The sequence below is a fragment of the Plutella xylostella genome, chromosome 7 (genome assembly GCF_932276165.1).
Source record: "Plutella xylostella chromosome 7, ilPluXylo3.1, whole genome shotgun sequence".
NCBI lineage: Eukaryota > Metazoa > Arthropoda > Insecta > Lepidoptera > Plutellidae > Plutella > Plutella xylostella.
The window spans coordinates 1518948-1546248 of record NC_063987.1 but is presented as its reverse complement, the minus strand read 5'-3'; the positions used below and the strand labels follow the sequence as shown (position 1 = coordinate 1546248).

At 34.5% G+C, this 27301-nt stretch overlaps 2 protein-coding genes, 2 long non-coding RNA genes and 1 other non-coding gene across 5 annotated transcripts; 2 read left to right on the top strand and 3 right to left on the bottom strand.

The window, feature by feature from the left end:
- Positions 1-5418: 5418 nt before the first annotated feature.
- On the bottom strand, positions 5419-6778 carry LOC125488760. Its single transcript, XR_007266476.1, has 2 exons — positions 5824-6778; positions 5419-5728 (listed from the first exon to the last, which is right to left on the bottom strand). It is a non-coding gene; the product is annotated as an uncharacterized LOC125488760 (long non-coding RNA).
- Positions 6779-14602: 7824 nt separating this feature from the next.
- LOC105380495 lies at positions 14603-16254 on the bottom strand. Its single transcript, XM_038106888.2, has 4 exons — positions 15863-16254; positions 15524-15643; positions 15062-15151; positions 14603-14860 (listed from the first exon to the last, which is right to left on the bottom strand). Exons 1-4 carry the CDS (start codon positions 16109-16111, stop codon positions 14663-14665), a joined length of 657 nt encoding a protein of 218 aa, XP_037962816.2. The 5' UTR covers positions 16112-16254; the 3' UTR covers positions 14603-14662.
- Positions 16255-16706: 452 nt separating this feature from the next.
- LOC105380034 (dynein regulatory complex subunit 4) lies at positions 16707-20468 on the top strand. Its single transcript, XM_011549528.3, has 8 exons — positions 16707-16841; positions 17370-17412; positions 17517-18209; positions 18318-18505; positions 18678-18796; positions 19528-19639; positions 19848-19990; positions 20289-20468. The coding sequence occupies exons 1-8, from the start codon at positions 16839-16841 to the stop codon at positions 20371-20373; spliced, it is 1386 nt and encodes a 461-aa protein (XP_011547830.3). The 5' UTR covers positions 16707-16838; the 3' UTR covers positions 20374-20468.
- Positions 20469-21243: 775 nt separating this feature from the next.
- On the top strand, positions 21244-22604 carry LOC119690781. Its single transcript, XR_005253708.2, has 2 exons — positions 21244-21866; positions 22201-22604. It is a non-coding gene; the product is annotated as an uncharacterized LOC119690781 (long non-coding RNA).
- A 411-nt stretch (positions 22605-23015) lies between these two features.
- On the bottom strand, positions 23016-23134 carry LOC119690920. The gene has a single exon (XR_005253771.1). It is a non-coding gene; the product is annotated as a 5S ribosomal RNA (ribosomal RNA).
- Between the last annotated feature and the right edge of the window lie 4167 nt (positions 23135-27301).

Below are 27301 nucleotides of genomic sequence, written 5' to 3'. Positions count from 1 at the left end.
CGCTTACTCTATATTGCTAATAATCATCCCTAACAGAAGCAGTGGACATGCAATATCAATGCAAATTTACAGCTGCGGTGGGCGAGCTACTGTTTCATACATACATACATAATTTGTTCTCGGGTCTTGGATGTGCCCGAAAAATGGCAATAGGCCCGCCCCCTATTACATTGGGACTAACATAACACTCTGGCGAAAAGTGGGTGCAGCAATGCACCTCTGCCTACCCCGCAAGGGAGTACATTAGTACAAGGCGTGAGTGCGTGTTTTTTTGTGTGTTTTTATAATTATGTGTGTTGACAGGAGCCACGGTGGTATACTGGATAAGAGCTCTTCCTCTCACCTTATTAAGAGGCTGTGGATTCAAATCCAAAATAAATTCTTTATTAAGTACCTAAATTGTCTTAATCATCAATTAAACCATTCTGTACTCCCTAAAGTACATTAGTAATTAGTGATGGGGACCAGTGAAGTCACACCTTTTCAGTCGCAGTTCATACATTCTGATAGAAGATGTAACGTCTGTAAGTATGTCTGTTGTTTTTAATTTTAATTAAGTTTGGAAAAATACGAATCTTGTACTTTTGTCTTCTTCACAATCCTGACGAAAAATAAGGATTTAGGAAACTAGCGTATTACAAACATCAAACTTATAACACCTGACGTTTTACGTATACAAAGTTAGCCCTCCAACCCTCTTCCCACATCAAATGAGCGATGACCTAAGGTGCGGTTCACACATTGCTCGTTTTTTTCTATTCCTCATAAAAGGGCTAATTTTTTAGCCACGTGCCAGGAATTTAATAATTTTCTACTTAGTTGCCTAATGTGGGAAAATATTAATGAGATTTATATTTTTGCAGATAATGTTTGAAAGGGCTGACTGAGGTGTATTTCAGCACACACGCTTATGGTTAGAAATAGGGGGTGGACTTTCGACACTATACATTAAATTCAAGTTAGGTATAACCTTGTATTCCATAATAAAAATCCCTTCTTATTAAGAAAGTCTCGCAGCAGTAGCTGGCTTCTGTTGGGGTCCGCTAACCCGCAGCTTGGTGGACTAGGCTAGGCCTAAACCCTTCATTAGAAGGAGATGCGTGCCCCAGCAGGGTGGACTAGGGCTAAAACACTTCATTAGAAGTAGAACCTAAGTTGATGAAGGACTTATAGGATAGCGTAGGCTTAGTTCTTCTTTCAGTCAACTAAGTAATTTGATACGGGAATCGAACCCAGACTATCACATAACCAACTCCGCTTGACACATCTAGAGAGGCGATTCAATCATCAATCACCAACTCTTTTTGTCGCTTTCAATTCAATACTTTTTGTGTGAGAGATTAAATTTCGACACGTATCTAGCTAAGACCATCAATACTTACCAACCAGCATTACCAGACCTATCTTCCCCTACGGCGTATGTTAGGGGTGTATTGAGACCGAAAATATCAGGGTAAAATGGTTGCTAATGTCCCCATCTAGTTGGTGAAGTTTTTTTTTCGTTTTTACCCGTCTGGGGTGCACCGCTGATTATGATTTTTGTGGCCAGTGCGTTAGCCGTAAATGACATATTGAGGAACGTAATGGGTTTTTGATTGCAATTTGTTTTTATTGATGCATGCAAATGTGTATTATTTTCTGAATTTTTTCCTTCGCTTCTGCCCTATGGTCTACGCCTACAGTTGCTGGAAGACCGAAGGCAGAGTTTTGTGGCACTGATATGTAAATTTACACAGTGTGTTACGAATCTGGAACAAAGAACCAACCTTTATTAAGAGTTGGCATCTTAAAATTGGTATTCATTACGACCCATCACGTCCCCACTGCTGGGGCACGGGTCTCCTTCCAATGAAGGAAAGGTTTAAAATTGGTATTAAATTACCAAAACCTAATACCCTAAGCTCACCTCATACCTTCGAGGCGTTATGAACAACGTAAAGGAAATCGTGGTATTCCGGAACAATCGGATACAACAAAACACAATAACAACCACCCTAATTCACAGTCGTGGAATAAAAAATACCCCGGATGAATAGCCACAAACAACTGAAATTTACCCACCAAACGTATGGATAATAGACTGGCTATGAAAAGAGATTGCCCACTGAACAATGCAAATACGGAATAAGCCCACCATTAGTTTGTCATCGACACCCTATAACTATATCTTTAAATAATCAGAGAGCGACCGCCACGTGGCTGGGAAACTACATGAGTATTGTGTTAAATTGCTTCAAAATCAGTGAATAACGAAAATTGAAAAATGAGTCCCGAAAATGTTTGCGCGTTATACTGATACGTCTAGGAAATGTCTGTTAATTTCGTCCGGCCGGGTCATTGTAAGCTTCGGAATTATAATATCATTTTGGTTAGTACTGAACAGTATTTTTTTAAGTTTTTCCACAATGTGTTTGAGTCTATGCTGTTCAAATAACTCTTTTATTTTCATATAAAACTTTGGACGTTGAAATCATATTATATTACCACCACAGTATAATTATTAGGTAGGTATTACATTCATTAAAAATAGCTTGGTATTGATAAACCGTCGAAAAACGTTGATATTAACCAGCTCAAAGGGTACTAAACCCCAAACGCGTGTCTCAAAAACAGTAAGGCGTGGCGTCATCCATCATCAGTTGATATCCTACTGACTACCTCCATTATTTAGTCACATTCTAGACCTATTATCTGTGATTACATCGGTTGAGCAAACTTGCGACCAAGTCACGTGACCATTGTTGGGTTTTGAGACACAAATTATAGGTTTAAAATCGCATCGCTGCGCCAACGTTGGTTAGGGGATAGGTGTTTATCGTCAAACGATTATGATTCTGTAATTACCATTCTTGTTTAAACTATGGCTATTATTAATAATAGGTAAGTATGTATACCTACGTAGGTATATAAGGTATCGATAGGGTTTACCCCTCTCTTTTTCCGGGCTAATAAATATAGACACTAGAATCACCATAATTGTCATTAGCCAACAATTGGCTATATTTGGGCACATCTAGGATACTTAAAGCTTAGGAATGAAGCTAAGGGCCAGCAAGGACTAACACCCTCACAAATTATACTTACTAGTTAGTAAACTAATCTCTTTCCTAATTAATATCAAGTGTCACGTAAACACTCCATTGATGCGTTACTAATAACCACTACGGATTTACCACCCGTGATAATCCCACAAAGAGAATTAAGCTGTTTGAGGATTAACAAAAATAGGTGGTGAGCCGCAAGATTATTTCACTCTGTGCTTGGATTTGGTGGAGTTTTTTGATTAATTTCCTATTCGTTGTATTAGTAGATACGTTATTAGTATTATTATGACCTCTACGAATTGAGTTCCATAAAACAATTGATCTTGTAGAGTATTAAATGACTGAATTATAAACTTTTTATATCCGGCGCACCCTAGATCGAAAGGTCTTATTTTAACAACGACGATGTGTAAAACACTAGTTACCATAAAGTCCACCTTTGTCACAGATGCCTGTGTATAGCCAATTTCAGTCTGTAATGTTCCATCGATGCCGAAACATTAACTATTTCGCAAATAATGAATTTAAACTACGACTGGATGTTCCGAGGGATTTGTTGCGCTTTGGAAGGGTTTTCCCGTGGGATTTTTGGAAAAGTTGTCTATTAAATCATTCAGGGTGTCGGCTAACTTCGTGCCAAGCTTCGTTGTACCGATTTCGGATCACAGAATAATCAAGATAATTATTCTGAGTGTAGGTGAGCCTTAATATTGATATCGGCGAGTTGAGGGTAGACGATGATATCCACGTAATTGAGCAGCGCGTGAGCGCTCGGCACTTTTGTGTGAGCAGCCGTGGTGAGCAGACGGTCAGATGGAGGGAGTGATCGGTGCCGTGGGAGCTTGAGGACCAGGCGCGTGGAGCCGAGGCGGAACACCGTGTGCGAAGCTAAGTCACCTTTCTACTTACTTTTTGTCTCTCCGTATATGATTGAGAAGTTATACATTTTATTTCTTGAAGGACGCTAACCCACGGCTGCAATTTCCATCACACTGGTATAGGGATTAGATAGGTACACTAAAGGTCTTCTACCTCGCTCATTCAGTATTTAGCTAGCTAGAGAAAAACCTACACATTACACATTCCCTTATTTTAGCTTTGGTTCAACTTATTTTAGTTTAGAATAGGGACTTCTGGATAGATACAAATAGGCAGAAGCGGGCTGGTGATGATGATGATGATGATTATCAAAAAGCTAAAACCTGACAATGGATCTTACTTCAAAAATAATAAATTCTTATCAAATGAAAAGTATACACCTACCTTCAAATTTGTTCTATGGTTCTTTGTTCAAATTATTGATTTTTCATTAGGTAAATAAATACTTCTGTAGAATCTATGTTATAGTAATTATTCAAAGAATAAAGTAGATACATACTTAAATAAACTTTTCAAAGATGATTTATAGTAGTATCCATATGGCAGAGAAGATTATTTGACTTTGAGTCTTACAACAAGTATCAGCGCAGGGAAAGAATTGATTAACGGAGAAATTTACTCTAATAAGTGTCAAGATACCACAAATAAGGATTCTAGATACTTAGACCAAATCATTTCTGGTTCTATAATCACTCAATGGATACAAATAGTTTGAAGTATGATCAGATTTCAGTCACAATTTGCACATTTCAGAAAGTTGTGTAAATTCTAACTTGTGGAAGTATTTGTTTCCTTGATAAGGCTTTATATTCTTATGTAAATAAATAAAACTAGGATATTTTGTTGTCTTATATATTTACTACAACTATTCAGAACATATTCCAATAAGATCAAAGAATATTAACTATTTCATAATAATTAACCTTTCAATTAAGTAATTTAAAAGAATAAATCACTTCCCACTTGGCTACAAAATTAGAGTCATATTATTATATTTTCAAATACTTATCTATTATGAAATTCATGCTTACATAGTTACTATCTGTTACTATACTATAAATCATTAGACTATTCTAATATAGTTTGTTTATGATTATAAATATGATTGTCCCTTTAGCTTTGACAACATGTATTCATGTTGATTTATTTACATGAAATAAATATAAAACATGTAAATATATAAGGTTAGGAGCAAGGGAAGTGATTAATAAGTTGGTCGGAGGAATGTCCAAGTCAATGGTTGTGTTCCACGAGGGCTCCGATTGAATATTTGCTATTATTTATCTATTTTAGAGTCTTATATATTGATTCGATCGGGTGTAGTGATCAAGGCCTACAAAGCGTATGGAGGGGCTTCCCTTATTAACCAACACCAAAAAACATTATTATCTATATTATTATCTTTATGTACTTACCTGTAAATATGTATTTATCGTACAAATAAAAGTTATACATCAAAGTTGTAGTATATAGGTCAATAATTATAGGCAGGTAGGAAGTATGTAATCAGTTCTAGGTCATAGTTTTATTTAATTCACTATCTTTCGTTTATTGGGTTACAACACAACGTAGGGTTTCCCTGGATGTTTCATGGCCAATTCAAAGCAGTATTTGTTTCACTTTTATTTCACTCAAGTAAGTTTTGTTGTAGTTTCAAATATCTTCTTAGTAAATCCAATAGGTAGGAGTTAAGTAGCCGGCAGGGTAGGCGAAACGTTACAATTTGGTACCGAAAGACCAGGATATTAGATTTTGCTTCATCTCTTCTTGTTAGGTGTCAGGCAGCAAGTTTTCTGTTCTTTTATCTGAAATTTTACAAGTAAATTTTAGTAGGATAGTATTTATTTACAAATAAACCACAATATTGAACACTCTTTTGCATAGTATATAGGTAACTTACGTTTGTCTCGAAAAAACATTAAGTTTTTTTGTTTGCCTTTGCGATTAGTAAGTAAATATTTACTTGTTATGGTGGTTTTTACATAAAGGCATTTCTTTTAATTTTATGGATAGAAGAAAGTTTCAAAAGTTTGTTTTTAGTTCGAAAAACTTTATGCAGCATTGCACCACAAACAACAAAAAGACAGAAGGTTATTTTTTTAACAGAGTAACTTTTATTGCGTCACAGACTAGTATAATATTTTGGCAGTCTGCATTATTTTACATTCACAAAATCACTGCAAGTTATAATTTCTCACTTTACTAATACTCTCAACATGTTTACGTTATAATAAGTCTCTCTGCGTTTTGTTCGTAATGATTTGTTACATACTAGGGGTAGGAAAGTGATTATATCCTTGATATAATCACAATTTGTTGCCGTGGAGTGATCGAACTTATAAACGAAAGAAATTTAATAGGAAGCGCAAGAGACTAGGTTTTGTATTGGAACGGAACGTAATAAGGAAGCATTTGTGAAGATAGATAGGTAGTTGATAAAGTTAGGATGGAATTCCTGGAAATAATACATTTATTAAAATGTACTTAATAAGTAGGGGTTGTAGTAATGTTATGTAGCTCATTAAAAAATTACAAAAGATTAGGGGTTGTATGTGGCTATGCTCCTCATGGAGAGGAAATAATAATCATCATCAGCAGGGGTTGTATATGTAGGTATTTAAGATATGCTCCTCGTGGAGTAAGGGGAAATAATCATTATCATCATCAGGGGTTGTTTGTGTATAAGACTATGTTTCTCGTGGAGTTAGAGGATATAATCATCAGAAGTTGTATAATATAATGGATTCTTATTCAGGACATTATCTATAAAATTTAATAGGTTACTTAAGGTACCTACTTACCTTTAAAGAGAATAACATAAAACATAGTAGGTAGGTCATATTAGTGTTGCTCTGAATCACGGTTCCTCTGATTATGTAGCTGATTAGGGAATTATTAGTGAATAGGGGTTGTAGGTAAAATAATGATATGGTCTTATTTTAGGTAAAAGCAGTAAAATTTTATTAAATACAAAAATTATATTAAAAAACAAATGTAACGAAAACGCGGCGCATTTTAGTCCTTATGAACAACCTGAAATTATTAGAATAGATATAGACATTCTGGCACAGGTAGATGAGGGGTGGGGATTTTGGTCTGGAGGTGCGGTCGGCTGCATTGGTGGATCGAGGAGTTTGCGTGGCGGAGCTTGTGTGATTAGTGCTGGGCTGGACTGGCCTGGTTGCGGGGGAATCGGTACTTATAGCAACTAGTCTATAATTATTAATTATCCTTTTGGCTGGGTTGGTTCGGTTTGGTATTGATTGTATGAGTTTTGTTGTGCGGGTTCTTTGGTTTGTTGATGTGGTTGATTGTGCTTCTGGATCGGATCTTTGCTTGTCATCGTCTGGGTACTTACATAAAAACTAGGCTCTTAAATTATTATACTTGAAAGTTTGAAAGAGTAGATATATTATACAACATTGATCATAGGAGTTGGGATAGAACTGTAACACCATCTATGCTATCATCCTAACTTAGAGTAGGTAACTGGAAAAGCCCAAATGTCTAATTATCAGATTCCAGAGAGCAGATGTTATCAGACATTTCCCTAAACAAATACAAGTATGAGTTACAGCTAATAAAGAAAAGAAAATATAACATTAATCTCATTTGAAAGAAAAAATAATAAAAAAATATTTTATGATGAAAGGATAGCGATAAGATATAACAATAAATTTAGAAAACAATTAATGTAGAGCAAGTTACTGTTATTGATAAAGTGTTAGACCAGGTAAAGTAGGCTAGGACCTCATTCAGTTTCAATATATTCTTTGTAATTTAAGAATTATGCGGGTAGTTTAGTTGTTCCTATTTTGAGTGCCGTTGCAATCCGCTTCTTCACCTGAGTCAAGATGTTTACTTCATAGTAAATAGTCTCAGAGTTTAGTTGTCAAATATCGACGTCATCATCGTCATCATCATCAGCATTCAAAAAGTATGTCATATCCTGAAAAGAAAAATAGAATTTAATTAAAAAAGCTGGGTATTATGAGGATTTACATAATTCAGGAAAAAACTATTTAGTTCAATATAAATTAAGTAGACTAATAGAATAATATATTTAGGGAATTGTTTTATGATAGGTAATCAATATTGGATCTACAGGGTTATGATTTTCATAGCAGTCTAACAAAATCTAAGTACAGGCAGTATAAATAAAAAATGTATTACAATATGTAGAGAAAAAAATAGGTACTTACTTATTGAAGAATAGTAACATTGGTCTATAAGTAGTGAGGGATTGTGAATGTTTTGTCACAGTGGATGGTTTGATCAGTGGTTTATCATGGGTTTTAGTTCAACAAAGAGTGTAGTTCGGTTTGCATTGTTATGTTTGCTCCTGAAATAAAACAAATAATTATAAAGATATAATTCAAATAAAATTAGTTACGTAAATGTAGGAGTTGACGAGCAAAGGTTTAGGATACTTATTTTAATGGTGAGGGGTTGACAATAAGTTGGTTAGTCTTGTCAGTATCAATTAAAAACTGTATGGGAGATATTTAATTGAGTTAGATTTTTATAACAATAGGTCTATTATAAACACAAGATCCGTAAAACAGAACTATTGTATGTATAAATAACTAACAATTCAGAGGTTGTTTATTTTGAATCACGATAATTTGGGCATGAGGACTTAGTTTAGTAGCATGCATACAGGGTATTTGAAAGAATAATGACACTTACCTGTAAGATTCACTCATTATTTTAGAGTTTCGTAAGTTTAATCGGGTAAACTTTAGATTTCTTCGTGCGATCGATGTTGTTGAACACAACGACGCATGCTTTTGTTTTGATTAGTGCGGAAAAAAAAAACAGCCAAACAGGTTAAGGTTATGTCAGGTTGACATTGACAGTTTAGTTTTAATAAATTTGACAGTTAGACAGGTAAGGCACATTTACACAAACAGCCTAGAATAAGGATAATGGAGACCGTGTTTTTCAAATAGGGGTTGTGTTGTGAAGGAGAGTTGTAATATCTCAGAAATATTTTTAGTTACCTAGTAACATTATTTTCGACTTAGGTAGTTACTGAGGGTAGAAAATGGTTGAAGTAGAAGTAGTAGTTAGACATATTTGATAAAATAAATAGTGTATTAGTGTAATAGGTTGTAGAAAAAAACTAGATGGCGGTATTTTAATGTTTTGGTATCGATGGAATATTGGGGTGGATTTGTCTGTTACATGAGAGTAGGAACTTTCAATTTTGGTAAAATTGATCTGATATAATTTTCTTTTACAGAGAAAACAAAAGGGTAGGGTATTTACATAGCCATTTCCCGGGGATTATGTCGTGATTATAATGTTTCGAAAAATTGAAAGGGCAAAGAATGTGGAAGGAAGAAAACTACTTTAAACGTCATTTTAAAGTCTGAATGATAAGAATGTTAAAGGTACCTGGCCAGGTCTTACATAGTTGATTAAAGGATGATGAAGAATGAAGTTTTACTTATTTAATATTGAGTGCGATTTATAATCATGACAAATACAACTGGGAAATGAAGGGTTTATTGATACTTCGTTCAGACACACACACACACACATTTATAAGGGAAACTTTGGTATATTGTTTCTGTAAAACTTGATTGAGTAGTTACCTATTATATAGGTACTTATTTAGCTAAAAAAGAAATTTATTCCAAAAGTTGCCTTTATTTCACATATATTTTCCAAATGATCAACTAATGTAGATACAAGAATTATTGCTACTTATGTTATAAGTATTTTAATAAAAATTTAAAAATAATAATACTGAGTAAAATCTTAAAAAAAAAAAAAAGATTTTTATAAATAAATAGTTATTTTTTTTTTAAAACTACTAACTTAATAATATGTGGGAATATCTCACACTCGACCATCCGACCCTAAATTAGGCAGAGCCTTTAATATGGGTATCGGACCGTCAGTTAGTAGTGTGCAAATTGGTTCAAGTAATTTACACACCATACACTCTTAGTCTTGCTTTTGTAGTAAATTGGCGAAGAAAGGCGGTTCTACACGGGCACAAACGTGTACAAGTGCTTTAGTCGATTTATTATTTAAGTTAGCTATGCACGCAGTAACACATCGACGTCTATACAGGCTATAGATGTTTTTACAAAGTACCTTTTACAGACTCCACACGACACACTACACTATACACAAAAAAAAGACAATTACTTTGAAACAATTTGCTTTAGAAAAATACCTACATACCAAAAGTTGATCATGACGGAAAACAAATACACTTTACACCAAAAACACATTCTGATCGAAGTGTAAATAAACTAGATGTATTTTCTTTTCAATTTAGGTAGGTAAATGATAGAAAAGAAAATTAATAATTAGATACATGATATTTTATTGATTAAATCAGTGGGGAGGAAGAAGGCCTTGATGTTTATTAGAGTGGCGTGAATCAGAGAAAGAGGATGAGAGTTGTGGTGAATCGAATGTCTAAGAACCTATGTATTGAAAAAAAATACCTACAAACATATAGTTAAGTGAAAGTGGCTTTAGTAAAATATCATGGCTGTTCTCCTGCGCTGAAGGAAAGATTCCGATTTCACCTTAATCACACAACACTATACAAAAGAGAATATTTATGAAGATTTTGGTGTTAGGTTAGGACAGCATAGTCAAATTATACTGTTGTATGTACAGTATCTTCATAATATTCTATACTCAACATGTACTTACTTACTTAAAGAAAAAAAATTATTTTCAACACAAAATTTTGTCATTTTGCTGGATTGGAGGGGGATTGAAAAGTTGTGAATCAGTTGTAAACATGAATGCAATAATGGTTCACAATAATAATTCTCTTTCTAGTTTTGGTAGAATGATACTTGATATTTCTACACTCTACATCAAGCTCGGAGATTGGTGGACATTGTTCCTGGGAATTGTTAGAATGAGACTTGAACTTTATTAATTTCTATTGATGATGCATCGTCGAAAACATAGGGCGTGGGAGAGTTCGTGCTCTAAGAGGGCGTGCTAAAGATGCCATAAAATTCTTAAAAATAAATTTAAGGTTCTGTGGTTTCTCATTTAGTATTGGATCCTTCTGATCGACAGGGTATCCCCTTGTTCCCGGTTTATTGGAGCATGAATAATCTACTAAGTATTCGATCAATAGTTATGTAAATAATAAATAATAATAGGGATGGTCGTTGATTTTTGATAATTTCTGGGGATCTTGTTGGCTAATCATCTGAGTCATTTTACACTCACACACACAGACATATTGAGGTGATGATCGGAATTTCCTTTTACAAATTTTTCATCGTTTAAATTCTATGAATTTGATATTTGCGAAAATAAAGGGTGGTGTATATTATTGTGTATATTTTTTCCATATCTCAATTATATAATATACTTGCGATACTACAAAAATATAAGGGGTTGAATGTAATGTTCCATCGATGCCGAAACATTAACTATTTCGCAAATAATGAATTTAAACTACGACTGGATGTTCCGAGGGATTTGTTGCGCTTTGGAAGGGTTTTCCCGTGGGATTTTTGGAAAAGTTGTCTATTAAATCATTCAGGGTGTCGGCTAACTTCGTGCCAAGCTTCGTTGTACCGATTTCGGATCACAGAATAATCAAGATAATTATTCTGAGTGTAGGTGAGCCTTAATATTGATATCGGCGAGTTGAGGGTAGACGATGATATCCACGTAATTGAGCAGCGCGTGAGCGCTCGGCACTTTTGTGTGAGCAGCCGTGGTGAGCAGACGGTCAGATGGAGGGAGTGATCGGTGCCGTGGGAGCTTGAGGACCAGGCGCGTGGAGCCGAGGCGGAACACCGTGTGCGAAGCTAAGTCACCTTTCTACTTACTTTTTGTCTCTCCGTATATGATTGAGAAGTTATACATTTTATTTCTTGAAGGACGCTAACCCACGGCTGCAATTTCCATCACACTGGTATAGGGATTAGATAGGTACACTAAAGGTCTTCTACCTCGCTCATTCAGTATTTAGCTAGCTAGAGAAAAACCTACACATTACACATTCCCTTATTTTAGCTTTGGTTCAACTTATTTTAGTTTAGAATAGGGACTTCTGGATAGATACAAATAGGCAGAAGCGGGCTGGTGATGATGATGATGATGATTATCAAAAAGCTAAAACCTGACAATGGATCTTACTTCAAAAATAATAAATTCTTATCAAATGAAAAGTATACACCTACCTTCAAATTTGTTCTATGGTTCTTTGTTCAAATTATTGATTTTTCATTAGGTAAATAAATACTTCTGTAGAATCTATGTTATAGTAATTATTCAAAGAATAAAGTAGATACATACTTAAATAAACTTTTCAAAGATGATTTATAGTAGTATCCATATGGCAGAGAAGATTATTTGACTTTGAGTCTTACAACAAGTATCAGCGCAGGGAAAGAATTGATTAACGGAGAAATTTACTCTAATAAGTGTCAAGATACCACAAATAAGGATTCTAGATACTTAGACCAAATCATTTCTGGTTCTATAATCACTCAATGGATACAAATAGTTTGAAGTATGATCAGATTTCAGTCACAATTTGCACATTTCAGAAAGTTGTGTAAATTCTAACTTGTGGAAGTATTTGTTTCCTTGATAAGGCTTTATATTCTTATGTAAATAAATAAAACTAGGATATTTTGTTGTCTTATATATTTACTACAACTATTCAGAACATATTCCAATAAGATCAAAGAATATTAACTATTTCATAATAATTAACCTTTCAATTAAGTAATTTAAAAGAATAAATCACTTCCCACTTGGCTACAAAATTAGAGTCATATTATTATATTTTCAAATACTTATCTATTATGAAATTCATGATTTAATAAAGTTACTATACTTACTATAAATTATTGAACTATTCTAGTTTCAGTTAATTTATGATTATAAATAAAATTGTCCCCTTAGCTTTGACAACATGTAGTCATGTTGAATTATTTACATGAACAAAAAAGACAAACCATGTAAATATATAAGGTTAGGAGCAAGGGAAGTGATTAATAAGTTGGTCGGAGGAATGTCCAAGTCAATGGTTGTGTTCCACGAGGGCTCCGATTGAATATTTGCTATTATTTATCTATTTTAGAGTCTTATATATTGATTCAATCGGGTGTAGTGATCAAGGCCTACAAAGCGTATGGAGGGGCTTCCCTTATTAACCAACACCAAAAAACATTATTATCTATATTATTATCTTTATGTACTTACCTGTAAATATGTATTTATCGTACAAATAAAAGTTGTACATTAAAGTTGTAGTATATAGGTCAATAATTATAGACAGGTAGGATGTATGTAATCAGTTATAGGTCATAGTTTTATTTAATTCGCTTTCTTTCGTTTATTGGGTTGCAACACGGCGTAGGGGTTTCCCTGGATGTTTCATGGCCAATTCAAAGCAGTATTTGTTTCACTCTTATTTCACTCAAGTTAGTTTTGTTAGGTAGTTTCAAATATCTTCTTGTAAATCCATTAGGTAGGCATTCAGTAGGGCGAAACGTTACAAGTCAGTAAAATTCGAGTGAAAACTGTTATGACAGCCTTGCAGTGCCTCAGTTTCCTTTATCATACAAGATGTCAGCAGAAGTAACCCTCTAGAAGGGTTAACACGGGGCGAAAGACACGTACTTATATCAAGACAAGACAAAAGTTTTGCACCGCGCTCACTCACATCGCGCGTCCACGAGAGCAAGCGGGACGGAGAAGAAGCGCGTCTTGCGCCCTACTAGACTACCTAGTGTTTTTTATCGACTATCTATGTATCTAAATAGAACTTCAAGGCACCTAATTAGGGTATGGATTCGTACATTAGCAAACAACAATGCATCACACACTTTGTAAACTCTAGACTGCGCCCACCCCATCCAATACTTACTTTCTTATAGGTATACCGTACTAACACCGATACTAATAATTAATTCCTCATACTTACCACTTATCCTCGGTCTCCCGCTGGCAATCTGACATCAAAGCGTCCGTGGAATATTTGTGGGGTACCTACAAAATTAATATCTGTCGCCTATTCGTCCCTTTATCCCCTCATTACTATTATGAGCATTCGACACTTGAAGTGTGCGGTATGGACTTGAAAACCTATTGTGATCTTGATGAATTCCCGGCTAAATTGGTAGTTAAGTGTGATATGTCTGGCTGTTGGGTATTATAGGTTATGGGGAAGAGAAGCTGATTATGCTGATATAATAATAGAGTGAGAGGCAAACTCTGACTATATAGGCTCTGAGGCTCTGACCTCTTAGCATGAATTTTCATCGTGAACGTGAAGTAAAATTATTGGATGAATTTTGTAGGAAAATTTTAGTTCTGCTACCGACCGTCTGGGGCGCTGTTCATATTTTCATACAAAATTACTCGATGAATTCTACTTCACGTTCATGATGAAAATTCATGCTAAGGGGTCTGTTTCTACAACTAAAAGACAAACAGCAACAGGGACCTTAACAGCAACTAATGCTATATTTTTTCTAATCTCTGTATGCAATATTCTAAACTCGCGAGCAAAGTTCCACTTACAAAACCCCAACACCAAACGGCCCCAATTTGGTGCTATTGTAACTAGGAGTTTTTCATTGCTCTCGAGTGCATAATATTAGTATATTTAATTACCTAACAGAACCCGAATAATACTAATTATGATCTAATTAAAACACAAAATGTAACACGAAATTTTGCCAGATTTTAACACAAAATTTATTGTTCACAAAAAGTACAGTTCACTACAAGTCATCAATTCGATCGGCGTCTTCTTCGACTACATCCCACAGGTACCGATACGTGGGGTCGACATTCCTGAGGTCTTCAGAGTTGCCATTGTCTATAGAATCGATGTCGTCATCGAGTATCGATTGTAGTGTTGTGTTGGTCACGGTGATGTTGTCACCAGCATCGCCTCTTTCTAGCTGGTTGGATTTTGACTGAAAGTTTGGATTGAAAGTTAGGAAGTATGCCTTCGTGCTTCCCTAAATATTTACAATATCATCAGGCAATCATCGTTCACTACTTTACTCGGGCTTAGTCTAAAGGTAAGCGTCGACCTGACGGCATCCCACAATCGCCGCCGTTCCACAATCCGTTTGGTTCAATATGGTGAATGATAACTATTGAACAAAACTTACGTCAATAATAGCCATCTGTAGTATGGGAACTTCAAAAGTGGGGGACACGGCGTTCAAGTCTTCGTAGAGATACGGACATTCAGGTACCATCTGGTAAAGCAAATACACGGTGAGTCTTCCGTAGATGTACATCCGAAAATAGGTCACAGAGCTCCATGCATGGCCTAATTTAGGATGTGCACCTATGAAAGGCTCACCCAGGAGGCCTACCAACCCGCACTAGGCCAGCGTGGTGGACTAAATCTAAACCGTTCTTTCATTGGAAGGAAAACCGTGTTCCAGCAGTGGATACGTGATGGGTCGTGATGATGTGATGATGCCTGCTATCTCTAGTAGTGTGGTGGCTGGTGATGATAAAACTGTTTATATTGATGATAAAATATACCTACAAAGTAGATTCATTCTATTCTATTCCTACCTAAGTACCTGCTTGTAAAGTGAACTATTATAAGTATACTTTACATTTCTCCGGTTCTGCCATTTTTGCAGGAATGCATTAGTTTGTTGTAATGCATCTTTGCTCTCCTGCAGCAGCTCGTCGATGCGGTCCTTGGAACGCAACTGTCTATACTTGGATATAAACTGTAAAAGATTAAATATTTGTTAGTCTACTAAATAAAAAAATAATACCTTGGTATTGTTGTAATGTTATAGCACCCCAGAGGTGCAGAGGATCTCCACTAACGTCCGCCACTTCCGCCTATCTTCGGCTGTGTTTTTGGCCTCGCTCCAGCTAAGTCCAGCGGTTTACTTAGGTCCTATATAGATAGTGCAAATGACATTGTGTCCTTGTAAACATACCATCATACTCAAAAACAGAGCACACAATTCGATAGTGAACAAAGAAACATCAATAGGGATTTCAACGGATGGAAGTTTCTGAACTATTTCACTGGTTGCAGAGTTTTGAATGGCTTTCTTCACTGTACAGAATACGGTACAAAAGGCCTTCTTAATAGAGTCCCCCAACCCTTGGCCGAGGAAAGTATCAATCTCGAACAAACTCAGAAGTAGTCCCCCAAACAATAAAACATTGAACGGCCGAATCATTGTGGACAATGACAATAAATATTGTGGAGGCCGAAAGGAGATCTACATTAGAATTTTAACACTGAAATTCACATGTTGCACAAACAATTTTTCAATCCAAAATAATTTATTTTGATTTACATGACAGGTGAAATTAATAAATGATAAATATTGTGGTGACAGCTTGGTGACAGACACGTTTAAGCCATAGATAAATTATTTTTACTATAATAAATTAAATTAAAGAAGTTTTTATTTCAGTTTATTTATCAATATCAGCTTGTCATCGGCAGCCAATAATCGCCAACTGTAATGTAATTAAATCAATTCACATGTAATAGACCACTGATAAATTTTAATATATTCTCCGGTAGGTACGTAATTACAATAACTAAAAAAATAATAACATTAATTCATTGTAATATAAACAAGTCTCTCCAACCCGCCTACTTACTATTATGCCAAATTCCTAAAGTCTTACTGGAAGTGGACTCATAAAAGTAATAAAACAAAAGTGGAGTATTATGAAAAACATTTTATCGTTAATCTGTACAAAATCTAGAGCCTCGAGAGCCTCCTTCGATAAAACATCCGTCACTATGACAGCGAGCCATCTGTTTGTGTTTGTCTTGACAACAACAAGGTTATGTTTTGATAACTTTCACGAAATTTACAGAATAGTAAAGGATCATTAAATTTTACATTTGGTTTTTAATTTAGTATACTTAATTGACTGAAATCTGTTAAAATGGTAAGTACTTGTATTTTATTAGGCATGATTATTAAAATTGTAATGTTTAGGTCTGGGTTTATCGAAGAAGAGAGGTTCGAACCATAATTTTATTTCACAAAGGATTCAGTAATGAATTAGTGCTTGCTCATATTAAGCTGCGTACAGATCGGCCAAACGAACGCCATCGAACGGGTTTCGTTGACCTTCGTTGCTGCAATCTGCCCTGTATTAGGTATGATAAATATCCATCGTTGGGCGTTCGTTGGCCGTTTGTTGGGCCGGTCTGTACGCAGCTTTATTGACATCGCGGTAGCGGTAGCGCCTAAAGTGTTCACATCGAAACGCGGGTGCGGTCTGGGTTACTAGGTAGTTATAATAGTATGTGAGGACATCTCATACACGGCTGCCCTACCCCAAATTAGGCAGAGTCTGTAATATGGGTGTTGGATAGCTGATATATTTACGCAGATACAGTATAGATAGATACACCCAAGACACGAGTAGAAATATTTAACTATTTTGACCTTTACTTATTTATATTTTCAGGCCCCAAAGGGTGGAAAAGGAAAGGCCGGAAAGAAAGCACCAGGTAATTAAAGTTTAAAAAAAAACCATAAAATTAATGAAATGATGATGGACAAATGTATAAGGTGAAAGTTTTAATATCATAATAATAATCATTATAATTTTCAGCCATTATAATTGATGGAGTGGATACATCAGAAATGTCTAGAGAAAAATTGGAGCAATTCACCCTCAAAGTTAAAGAAGAACTGGACAAAGAAAGAGAGGAACGAAACTATTTTCAACTGGAAAGAGACAAAATAAGGACTTTTTGGGAAATCACGAGACAACAACTAGAAGAAGCTAAAGCAGAGTTAAGAAATCGAGAGAGAGCGACAGAGGAAGCACAAGAGGAAAATGAGGCAATTTTGGAGACTGAAAAACAAAGAATTAAACATTTGAAGTATGAACAGCAAGCCGCTGCAGCAGCCCTGAGAGCTGAAAACTTAGTTGCACTAAAAGCAGCTAAAGAAGAACATGCAGAGCAAGAGGCCGAGCTTCTTCATGACAAGAGAATGCTTCGACAAGAAATCAGAGAAAAGATGGCGGCCGCTCAAGATGAACTGCGACGCGCCAAACTAGTGCACGCTGAAGAATTATCAAAAACCAGAGCAGAGTTTGAAGAAAAAGCCCGTCAAATCGAAGAAAAGGCGGAGAAAAAACTAAACGAAACCAAAGTAGAGTTGACAGTGAAACACAGAACTGAAATTGCAGAAGTTGAAGAGCGGAAAAACAAACAGCTTTCTGAGTTGATAGAGCATCATGAGAAAGCGTTCACTGATTTGAAAAACTATTACAACGATATCACTTTAAATAATTTAGGTAAGTAATTTTGCCGTATATTAAGTGATAGGTTATTATGAAAGAAGTGTTAGATTGAGAGGCGGTAGCAGTACTCAGTGCATTGGATAATAAAAATGATTATTTCAGGATTAATTAGTAGTCTAAAAAGCAAGATGGAAGAGATGCAGAAAGTGAAAGAGAGAGCTGAAAAGATTGCTCGGGACGCTCAAGCTGAAGTCAAAAGTTTACGAGATCCATTAGATGCGGCCATTGCTGAAAATAAAGAGCTGAAGAGACAAATGTCGAACTATGACAGAGATAAAGCTTCTTTGGTGGTATACTATATTTTCATAGTGTATTTCTTTATGTCTTGCTATATTTTAACGTACAGCGTAGGTATGTTTTGAAATAATGTTATTGAACTTAGCCATGTTTTATCATAATTAGTCAATCATTTCGATTTTTTTCTATACCTACATATTACATGTTATTGTGTAAATTTCACAGGCCAACTCAAAACAATTAGCGTCTCTGGAGAAGCAGTTTGATGTTCTCAAATGGGAGTATGAAGTGCTTCAGGTTCGCTTTGACAGAGTCAAGAGGGAACGAGATGAGCTGAAAAACAGGTAGGTAAAATACACACACACACACACACACTCACGCCTTGTACTAATGGGAGTACATAGTTAGGGGTAGGCAGAGGTGCATTTCTGCACCCACTTTTTTCCAGAGTGTTATGTTAGTCCCAATGTAATAGGGGGCGGGCCTATTGCCATTTTACGGGCACATCCAAGACCCGAGAACAAATATCTGTGTTTAAACAAATATCTGCCCCAACCACTACGCCATTCGGTCGTCGGTAAGTAAAATAAAGTTAAAATATTATGGGCTGAAAGTAGGACAACTCCACAACAACTTATTGTCTTATAGCTTTTCCTCTTTAGACCCCCCGCAGACTGCAGACTTTTAGTCGGCCGATAGTTTGGTCGGGCTCTTAATCAGTATGGAGTATCGGCCGATACATAATCGTTGAATGTGCGCACTACCATACATCTCCACACTGATTAAGAGCCCAACCAAACTATCGGCCGACTAAAAGTCTGAAGTCTGCGGTCTTAGCCACTACCGACCAAGCTTGTCAGTTTAGCTTGCCGGTATGCTTTTCATAAATTATTATCCAAATTGTTAAAAATATCCAGCTGCGTCATCCCCTTATGACTAACACTCATACGCATTTAAAATAAACTTGAAAGTTGAAGAAATTCATACGAAAAACATCTACTCTCACTACCTATAATATTATTTTATACTGTACTGTAATAACAATATCTTAAATATATGAGACAAAATTAAACAGGTTCACACGAGCGGTGTTGGAGGTGCAGCAGAAGACATCACTGAAGACAGCACTCCTGGAGCAACGGCTGAAGAGCATGGAGGGAAGGACCATGGTCCCGAGGGATATGCAGGTTAGAACGAAACTGAATTACCTACATTTTTAATTAATTTACACGTACGAAATATACTAACATACAATGCAGCGTCTCTAGTGGTCAATACGATGAAGCTAATAACGACAGATGAACGATTTTGGCTGGATTAGTGTGAATTTGAAAGCAGTTCTGTGCTTACTGATTACTTTCACCATCTGTGTGTACTTAATTTAAATTTTTACAGGAGCTACTAAAACAAAAAGACACGCACATAGAAGACCTGCGTTATGAAGCGGCAAGACTGAAGAAGGCTCATGACGATCTTTTGGCTACTTATGAAGCAAAACTGGCCAAACTAGGCATACCTGCAGAGGAACTAGGCTTTAAGTAAGATTATAGACATTCATTTCAATTATATTTTTGTAACTTTGTGCAATTTTAGGTGGGCATTCATTGAACAAAACAAACATTCAAATACCCAACCACTAAATTATTGTCTAGAAACTAAACAGTTAAAAGCGCCATCTGCACAAAACTGATTGTACTTTTATTACAACCCAGATCCCTCGTTTGGTGTTGGCCCTGGCATTGTCAGGCCCCGGCTGGCCAGTTTTGATGTTAGTTTGTGGTTTAAGAAACAGATGGCGTTGGAAATAGTTTTTAAAGACCTGTTTGTTGTTTCCAGACCATTGAAAGCTGTGGAAGTAGCAGGTTTGAATCCTGTAATAGGCCAGGGACCAGCGGGACTTGTAACCAAAGAACAATTTTAATATTCAGTAATAAAACCTAATTGTCAATAAAATGTCTGTATAATCAAGCAGAAACTGTATTTTTATAACATAATAGATTATGCTTTATTATAATATAAACATATATAATATAGGTAATAATATAATATGTGTGGACATCTCACACTTTGTAAGATGTTTAGGAAGGATTTGATCAAACTCGAGTAATATTATTTTTTAAGTTAACCCAGGATTAATGCTCCTAGATACTTTTGCTTACCACTAGCGGACAAAAAAAAACAGTCAACTTTGATTATGTCACATGTGTCACATCTACATAACCTGACACAAAATGTATTCATGAAATCAAAATATCAACAAAAGCTGCAAAATTATAACATTACAATAAAATGTTACTTCCCATAGCATTTCCAAAATGTATTTGGATTTTCTAAATCTTACTACCGGCAATAGTACGTGTATGACCATAAACTTCTTGCTAATACTATTTCTTATAGTGGATGGGGCCTTGGAATTGGGAATAATGATGAGATTACAAGAAAAACTACAGTGCCTGTTAGATTTGTGGAGAAACAGGAATAAGCCTGACTGTACAGATAAATGTAAAAAAAATAAAGGGAAAGACAAGAGGAAAAGAGATAAAAACAAGTTGTGAGTGATTTGATGGATTCCCAGAATGCAAGTGAAATTATTGAGTTGTTCGTTAGATATAAATCTGATAGGTGTGTTCAGTACAAATAAATGGTACAATTTGTTAAAATTACATATTTGTTTGTTTTATTCGTGCGTAAAATTTATAAAATATGATAACTACAATAAGTAGTTAGTTGTTTATGGAATTTAATTTCATGAAAGCGTTCTGTATTGATTTTTTAAAGCACAAATCTTGATCATAGACTAGAATATTTTGTCTTGATTGTCTATATTTTAATACCTACTCTGTATAATATTATGCTCTGTACAAAATAGTAATTTTGACATTCGGCACAAAATTCAACTTCAACATGATCGAGTGAATAAGCAAAAGTTCCAGTTATTTTAGTATCAAAATGATAAGTGGCAGTACCTGCATGACCATTAATGCAGCAATATTGCTATGTCTTATTGTGGATGGTGCTTTGGGTATAGGCTTCTTTGCAAACATACGGAAACGCTGTGAAGATGGGAAGAAGAGGAAAAATAGAAAGGTTAAGTGTTCTGTCCCAGAAGGCTGCAAAAAATCTAAATGCACGATATTATGAAGAAAAGTATTGATGGTGTAAAGTGAAAGTGTTGTCTACGTTTGCAATAATAATCGAAATTTCTGGTCACTCTATATTTGCGTTTATTTGATATACACCAACTCTCCATTCACTCAGTAAATACAAAAATATTATACTTAATTAACTCAAATTAATAAAGGAAATAAAGGTGATATGAAATGTTGTTATTGGCAATGCTTGGCTTGAATCAAATTTGGAGCACAAAACAATAGAAAGAAGTATTGACCTTGCTAAAGAAAATGAAATTGTAAAGTAAGTATACAGTTGTTTTAACAAATGATTTTTGATTATTAGGTATGCACTCACAACGATTATTTTATCTAGTCATCATCATCAGCCTATAGCAGAGCACTGCTGGACGTAGGCCTCTCCCAAAGCAAGCCACTGGATGCGATCTTAAGCTTTATCTAGTGCTATACGGTAAACTCATCTAAGATTCAACTTTTGAGGAATACTGACATAATATCGAATATAACCTATTATTTTGTTGATATGTGTTGATTGCACTGTAAAAAACTGAAGATACCAAACGACGATAATTTATTACGTCAGTATACCAAACTGAATCCAATAATTTTATTTACAGTAAAAATAAAAACCTTGATGTCTATTCCAAACTGTCAAAAGGACCTTATGTGATTATAAAAATGACGTTTCGTAACATAAAATAAACATAAACTTTATTCGTTTGAAAACAGCACTAAAATCTCATCATGTGAATCTTCAGGCTAAATAATTTGGAAAACATCCATGAGGGATTACATTGAAACACAATGTTCTGTGGGATACCGATTAGTTGTGTGACCTTAAATTGCTTTCTGATATTGTTTTGCATCTTGGACGGAGCTCTCGACTGTGGGATCATCAGGAAATTCCAGTACATCATGAAGTGTGTCCTACACAAGACACAGGAGAGGAAGAAATGCGCATGTGGTGCTTGTTCAATACTATAAAACTCTATTTAAAAATACAGGTAATTTATTAACAAGACTTCTTTGTTTTCTTATTGAATTAACCTGATAAGGGAAAGGTACTTGCAACGCGCATCGAGTTTGTTTTTAAAATAATATTACTTAGGTACTTCTTATTTTCTAATATATGATATTTTTCATTAGTGCGATTTTATAATTTAAACATAAACCAGTTATTTAGCCCATTTAAAATATGGAAATGTAACAAGGATATCGTCCAAACAATAATACCTCTACAATAGGTACTACTATACTTACATCTGTGACAGACGATTTAAAGTGACTGAGACATGATAAGGACAAAAGTAGGTACTCGACTCATACAAGTAAGTATGGAAAACAAAAGATTTTCAATAATGTACCTTAACAACAAACAGTTAACTAAAAATATTACATAATCCACAATTTAATGTTCCAATATAAAACAAAAAGCCAACGACACGTGGTGTTCCCAGGCGGTCACCCATCCAAGTACTGACCACGCCCGATGTTGCTTAACTTCGGTGATCGGACGAGAACCGGTGTATTCAACATGGTATGGACGTTGGCGTGGGTGTAGTATCAAAATGCCTATATAAATGCTTTATTAAAATCAAATATTAAACTAGATAAAGCGACCACAGCGACATCTATTACACGGTAGGTACTTATTTTAAAAGAGTGTTTCTGGATGATTCAATGGATGTTCATGTTCATCATGCTATGCTTTATATTTTCTCATTTCTTTTTAAACTTTCCAAACTATAACTAACACAATACATATCGATAGGAAAATAAAAAGGCGAAATTGAAGCCAATAAGTGTACTTTATTCCTACTAACTTTTTATTTTTTTTTATATACAAAACAGTCATAAGGCAACAGTTTAAAATTAATGAAAACGCATTACGATGAATTTCCAATAAATAAAGGGACATAACATTTGCTTTAAGCCGAAACAAGTTACGCCACACTTGAATTTTAACGACACATTAAATATTTGCTTGCATTTTTTGAAATTCTTATGACTTATTCTTTTAAATAAATCAAAGGTACTCACAAAAAATGCAAATAATGTTACAATGTAGATAAAATCGCGATTATTATTAATTAAATTTGCTCTTATCTAAATGGGTCATATATTTTATCATTCATACTTTCATGGACATACAATAGCTTTGTATTTTCATGAATTTTTTCGTTTTAGGTTTAAAGATTCATAGCTAATTAGGATTATTACTTAATATGTAACATTATTTAATGTAGTTCATTACACATTATTTCCCTAAATTTACTCAGTGAAAACGTAATTTTAGCATATAGGTATAATGTCTAAGCTATTCACTATTAAAAACAAGCCTTCTTCTTTTCCTGAAAATAAAGTAACATTGAAAATATTTAAATAGTGACACTTAAATATATTATATGGAGTGATTTTCAAATGTTTACTATAAGTTCATACATTGGTAGCGATTCTAAAGGCACAAAATTTAAATTTAACAATGCTGCAAAATTCTTTGTTTAGAAATCGACTCTGGTGTTTTTGCAAATTTAAGGACCTAGCTAAAATTAAATTTTGTTCTAGCAGAATCGACATTATTATATTGTTAAAAGAACATAGGTAATAACATTTTAAATATATATCTCTACATCTTAAGGCAGTGGAATTGTTAACAGGAATTATAAATATATATTTTTTACATTTATATACATAATATATCTGTTATGCAAATAAAAGTCTTACATATAGTAAACCTCTACATAATAATATAACTACAACAATAATCGACAAAAGGGTCTTAAAATAAATTGACATAAAGTTCCAAATAGATATAACATCGATTGCTTAGAGTTTTCAACAAATATCCAATGCCATAATTAGGATATATTTCCTATAAAGTAAAAGTTTTATGTTTAAATAAGGAAAAAAATATTTTTTTATTAAATAATTATAAATAAACCAATGATTACTTACATATTACATTGGATTTAAAATAATTATTCATCTGTCTTTGTATATTAAATAAAGTTAAATACAATTTATCTAAATACATACTTTATAACAGTGAACTTCAATCTCTGTCATAAGATTCATAAGATAAAACATAGAAAGAAGAAATAGTAAGATATTTTCTGATATGATTGAAACTTTTTGCAAGATAAAAAACCAATGATTCATATTTAAACTGTGCGTTTTAATTTCACCCTAGTTATACCTACCTAAGCTTACTTTCTTCTTCAAGAGTGCAAGATGGCATTAACAAAAAATACGTAGGTAATTATAATTATATTTAAGTGTGTTTTATGAAACCTATTTATTAAGATAGGCATGAGAACTAGCTTGGTTAAGATTTTTTTTATTTGAAAATTATAATCATAACATACAAGACGTAAATGACTCTCATAAATAATACCTACATAAACACAAAGACACATAACAAGAGACATCTATGAAGGCATTATTTCAAGTATGTACACTTGTCCAAAATTAATAATGCACATGCAGAACTTCACACCCGAATCATTAAATCGTAAGAGCCTTACAAAAACACTTGCATTTTTCACCTTGTTCGAAAGAAATAGGAGTCAATATCATGTGTCACATAATCGAAAACAACCGATCTATCAAAGATTCTATGCGCATTATCAATTTTGGAGCACTGTAGTCATATTTGAATTCTCTTAACGTGTAATAACATGAAGCTTTGAGCTTTAGTGCCAATTTCTCCATAGTCAGTTAGAGCATAACAAGGTACTAGTGCCTGACTTTTGACACATCTGTCAAGAATTTTATATGGAGATGACGTAAACTGATGAACAAATGCCTGGTCGGTTAGCTAACCGACTATGGAGAAATTGGGGCATAGTGATATATAAGACATGAATCAAATGAATTTACATCACTAAATATAAAATTCACCATTCAAATACTTATTACATATTACATCACCATTTCCACAAGAGGTTCGTAGTAAGTACTTAAACTACGCTTATATTTTTCAGCGATATTAAATTTCGCAGCCTTTTTGACAACCATAGAATTAGCAACATTACAATTTGTGCACAGTCACCATATTTTAGGTTCATAAGCTACAATATGCTATAATGCGACCAGATTTAGAATAACACGCCTATATCAAAAAATGACCCATGGGTAAAACTTTAACATACAGGATGTCTCATGGCGATGCCGCCCTGTCACGTCCAGAGACGTACCTTAAACACATAAACACTGCAAGGAGATTTCATAATCAGCCGTTAAGCCTACTTCACACACTGTTTAGTGCGAGTTCAAATTCACGTGCATTGCTGACGGGCAAAGAAAAAGTTCCACACACAAAATGTCGACACCGAAAGACCCCGATTTTTTCATACATCGAATTTAAAAATATTACCGTTTTTAGTTGGTAATATCCTGATGCTCTGATAAATGTACTTCAATGTTGCAGAACATGTAATTAAGTTAGCGTTTTCCGTTTACAAGTAATTTGGTGTTTTTCTCAGTGGAACCTTTTCATTGCCCGTGAGTGTATTATTAGCCCAGCAATGTATGTTGACGACCGAATGGCGTAGTGGTTAGTGACCCTGACTACTGAGCCGATGGTCCCGGGTTCGATTCCCGGCTGGGGCAGATATTTGTTTAAACACAGATATTTGTTCTCGGGTCTTGGATGTGCCCGTAAAATGGCAATAGGCCCGCCCCCTATTACATTGGGACTAACATAACACTCTGGCGAAAAGTGGGTGCAGCAATGCACCTCTGCCTACCCCGCAAGGGAGTACATTAGTACAAGGCGTGAGTGCGTGCAATGTATGTTGTAAGTCTACTTTACACTCGCACTAAACAGTGTGTGAATCGGGTTTTAATGCTATATATAGGCATATTAAAGTTACAATACCTATTTTCGGTAGTGGGTAATTGTGGTTCGGACAAAGTGGACTACTAATGAGTTTCGATGAATTTTTAAAAAAGGTTAACCTGGGACGGACAATCGATACTAGTAAACGAATCCAAAAGGGAAATTCCAACCTATGTTTTATTAGCAATAGTAATTAATTTTCTTTAATCGAAACATTTCCATTTCAAAAACTATAAAACACGGCTTGATGTTATAGAAAAAATGCTCTTAAGTATAGTAAAAAAATCCACTTCTCGATAAATTTTCTAGGTTAGTAAGTATTCTTTTTTTATTAAGCGAACGATTTGAATTTGGCTTTCTACAGGGTCGCAAAAAAGTGTCAAATGTTAGTTTTTTTTCTGTAAAACATAAGTAGTAGTTTGACCTTTAATACCTACCTAAATGAAATATTTAATTATCTAAATTAATGATATCATCAAAATTGTACTGTGATCTTCCTAATTCTGGCTAATATTTTATAATGAAAAAATTAATGTAATGTAATTTATACACTAACACTGGGCTCAGCCTATATTGCTGATATGAAATATGCTTAAGTCGATGCTTTCAATGTGACAGCTAAACAATGTATACATAAATAAATTAATATATTTTTTATAGATTTAAACAACTAAACTTTATAATTTTTTAACTTAACTACTATTGCTTAACCATTTATTAGAAAACAACAACCGTCGCCCATCAATCGTAAATAGCTTGTGTTTTCATAAATATTTTTTTTTACAATTAATTTATTATTTGTTTATAAATTACAATTATAATTTTAGCACGCGTGCGATTAACACCATAGCAATCGAGCATATTTTTATTGTAAACTC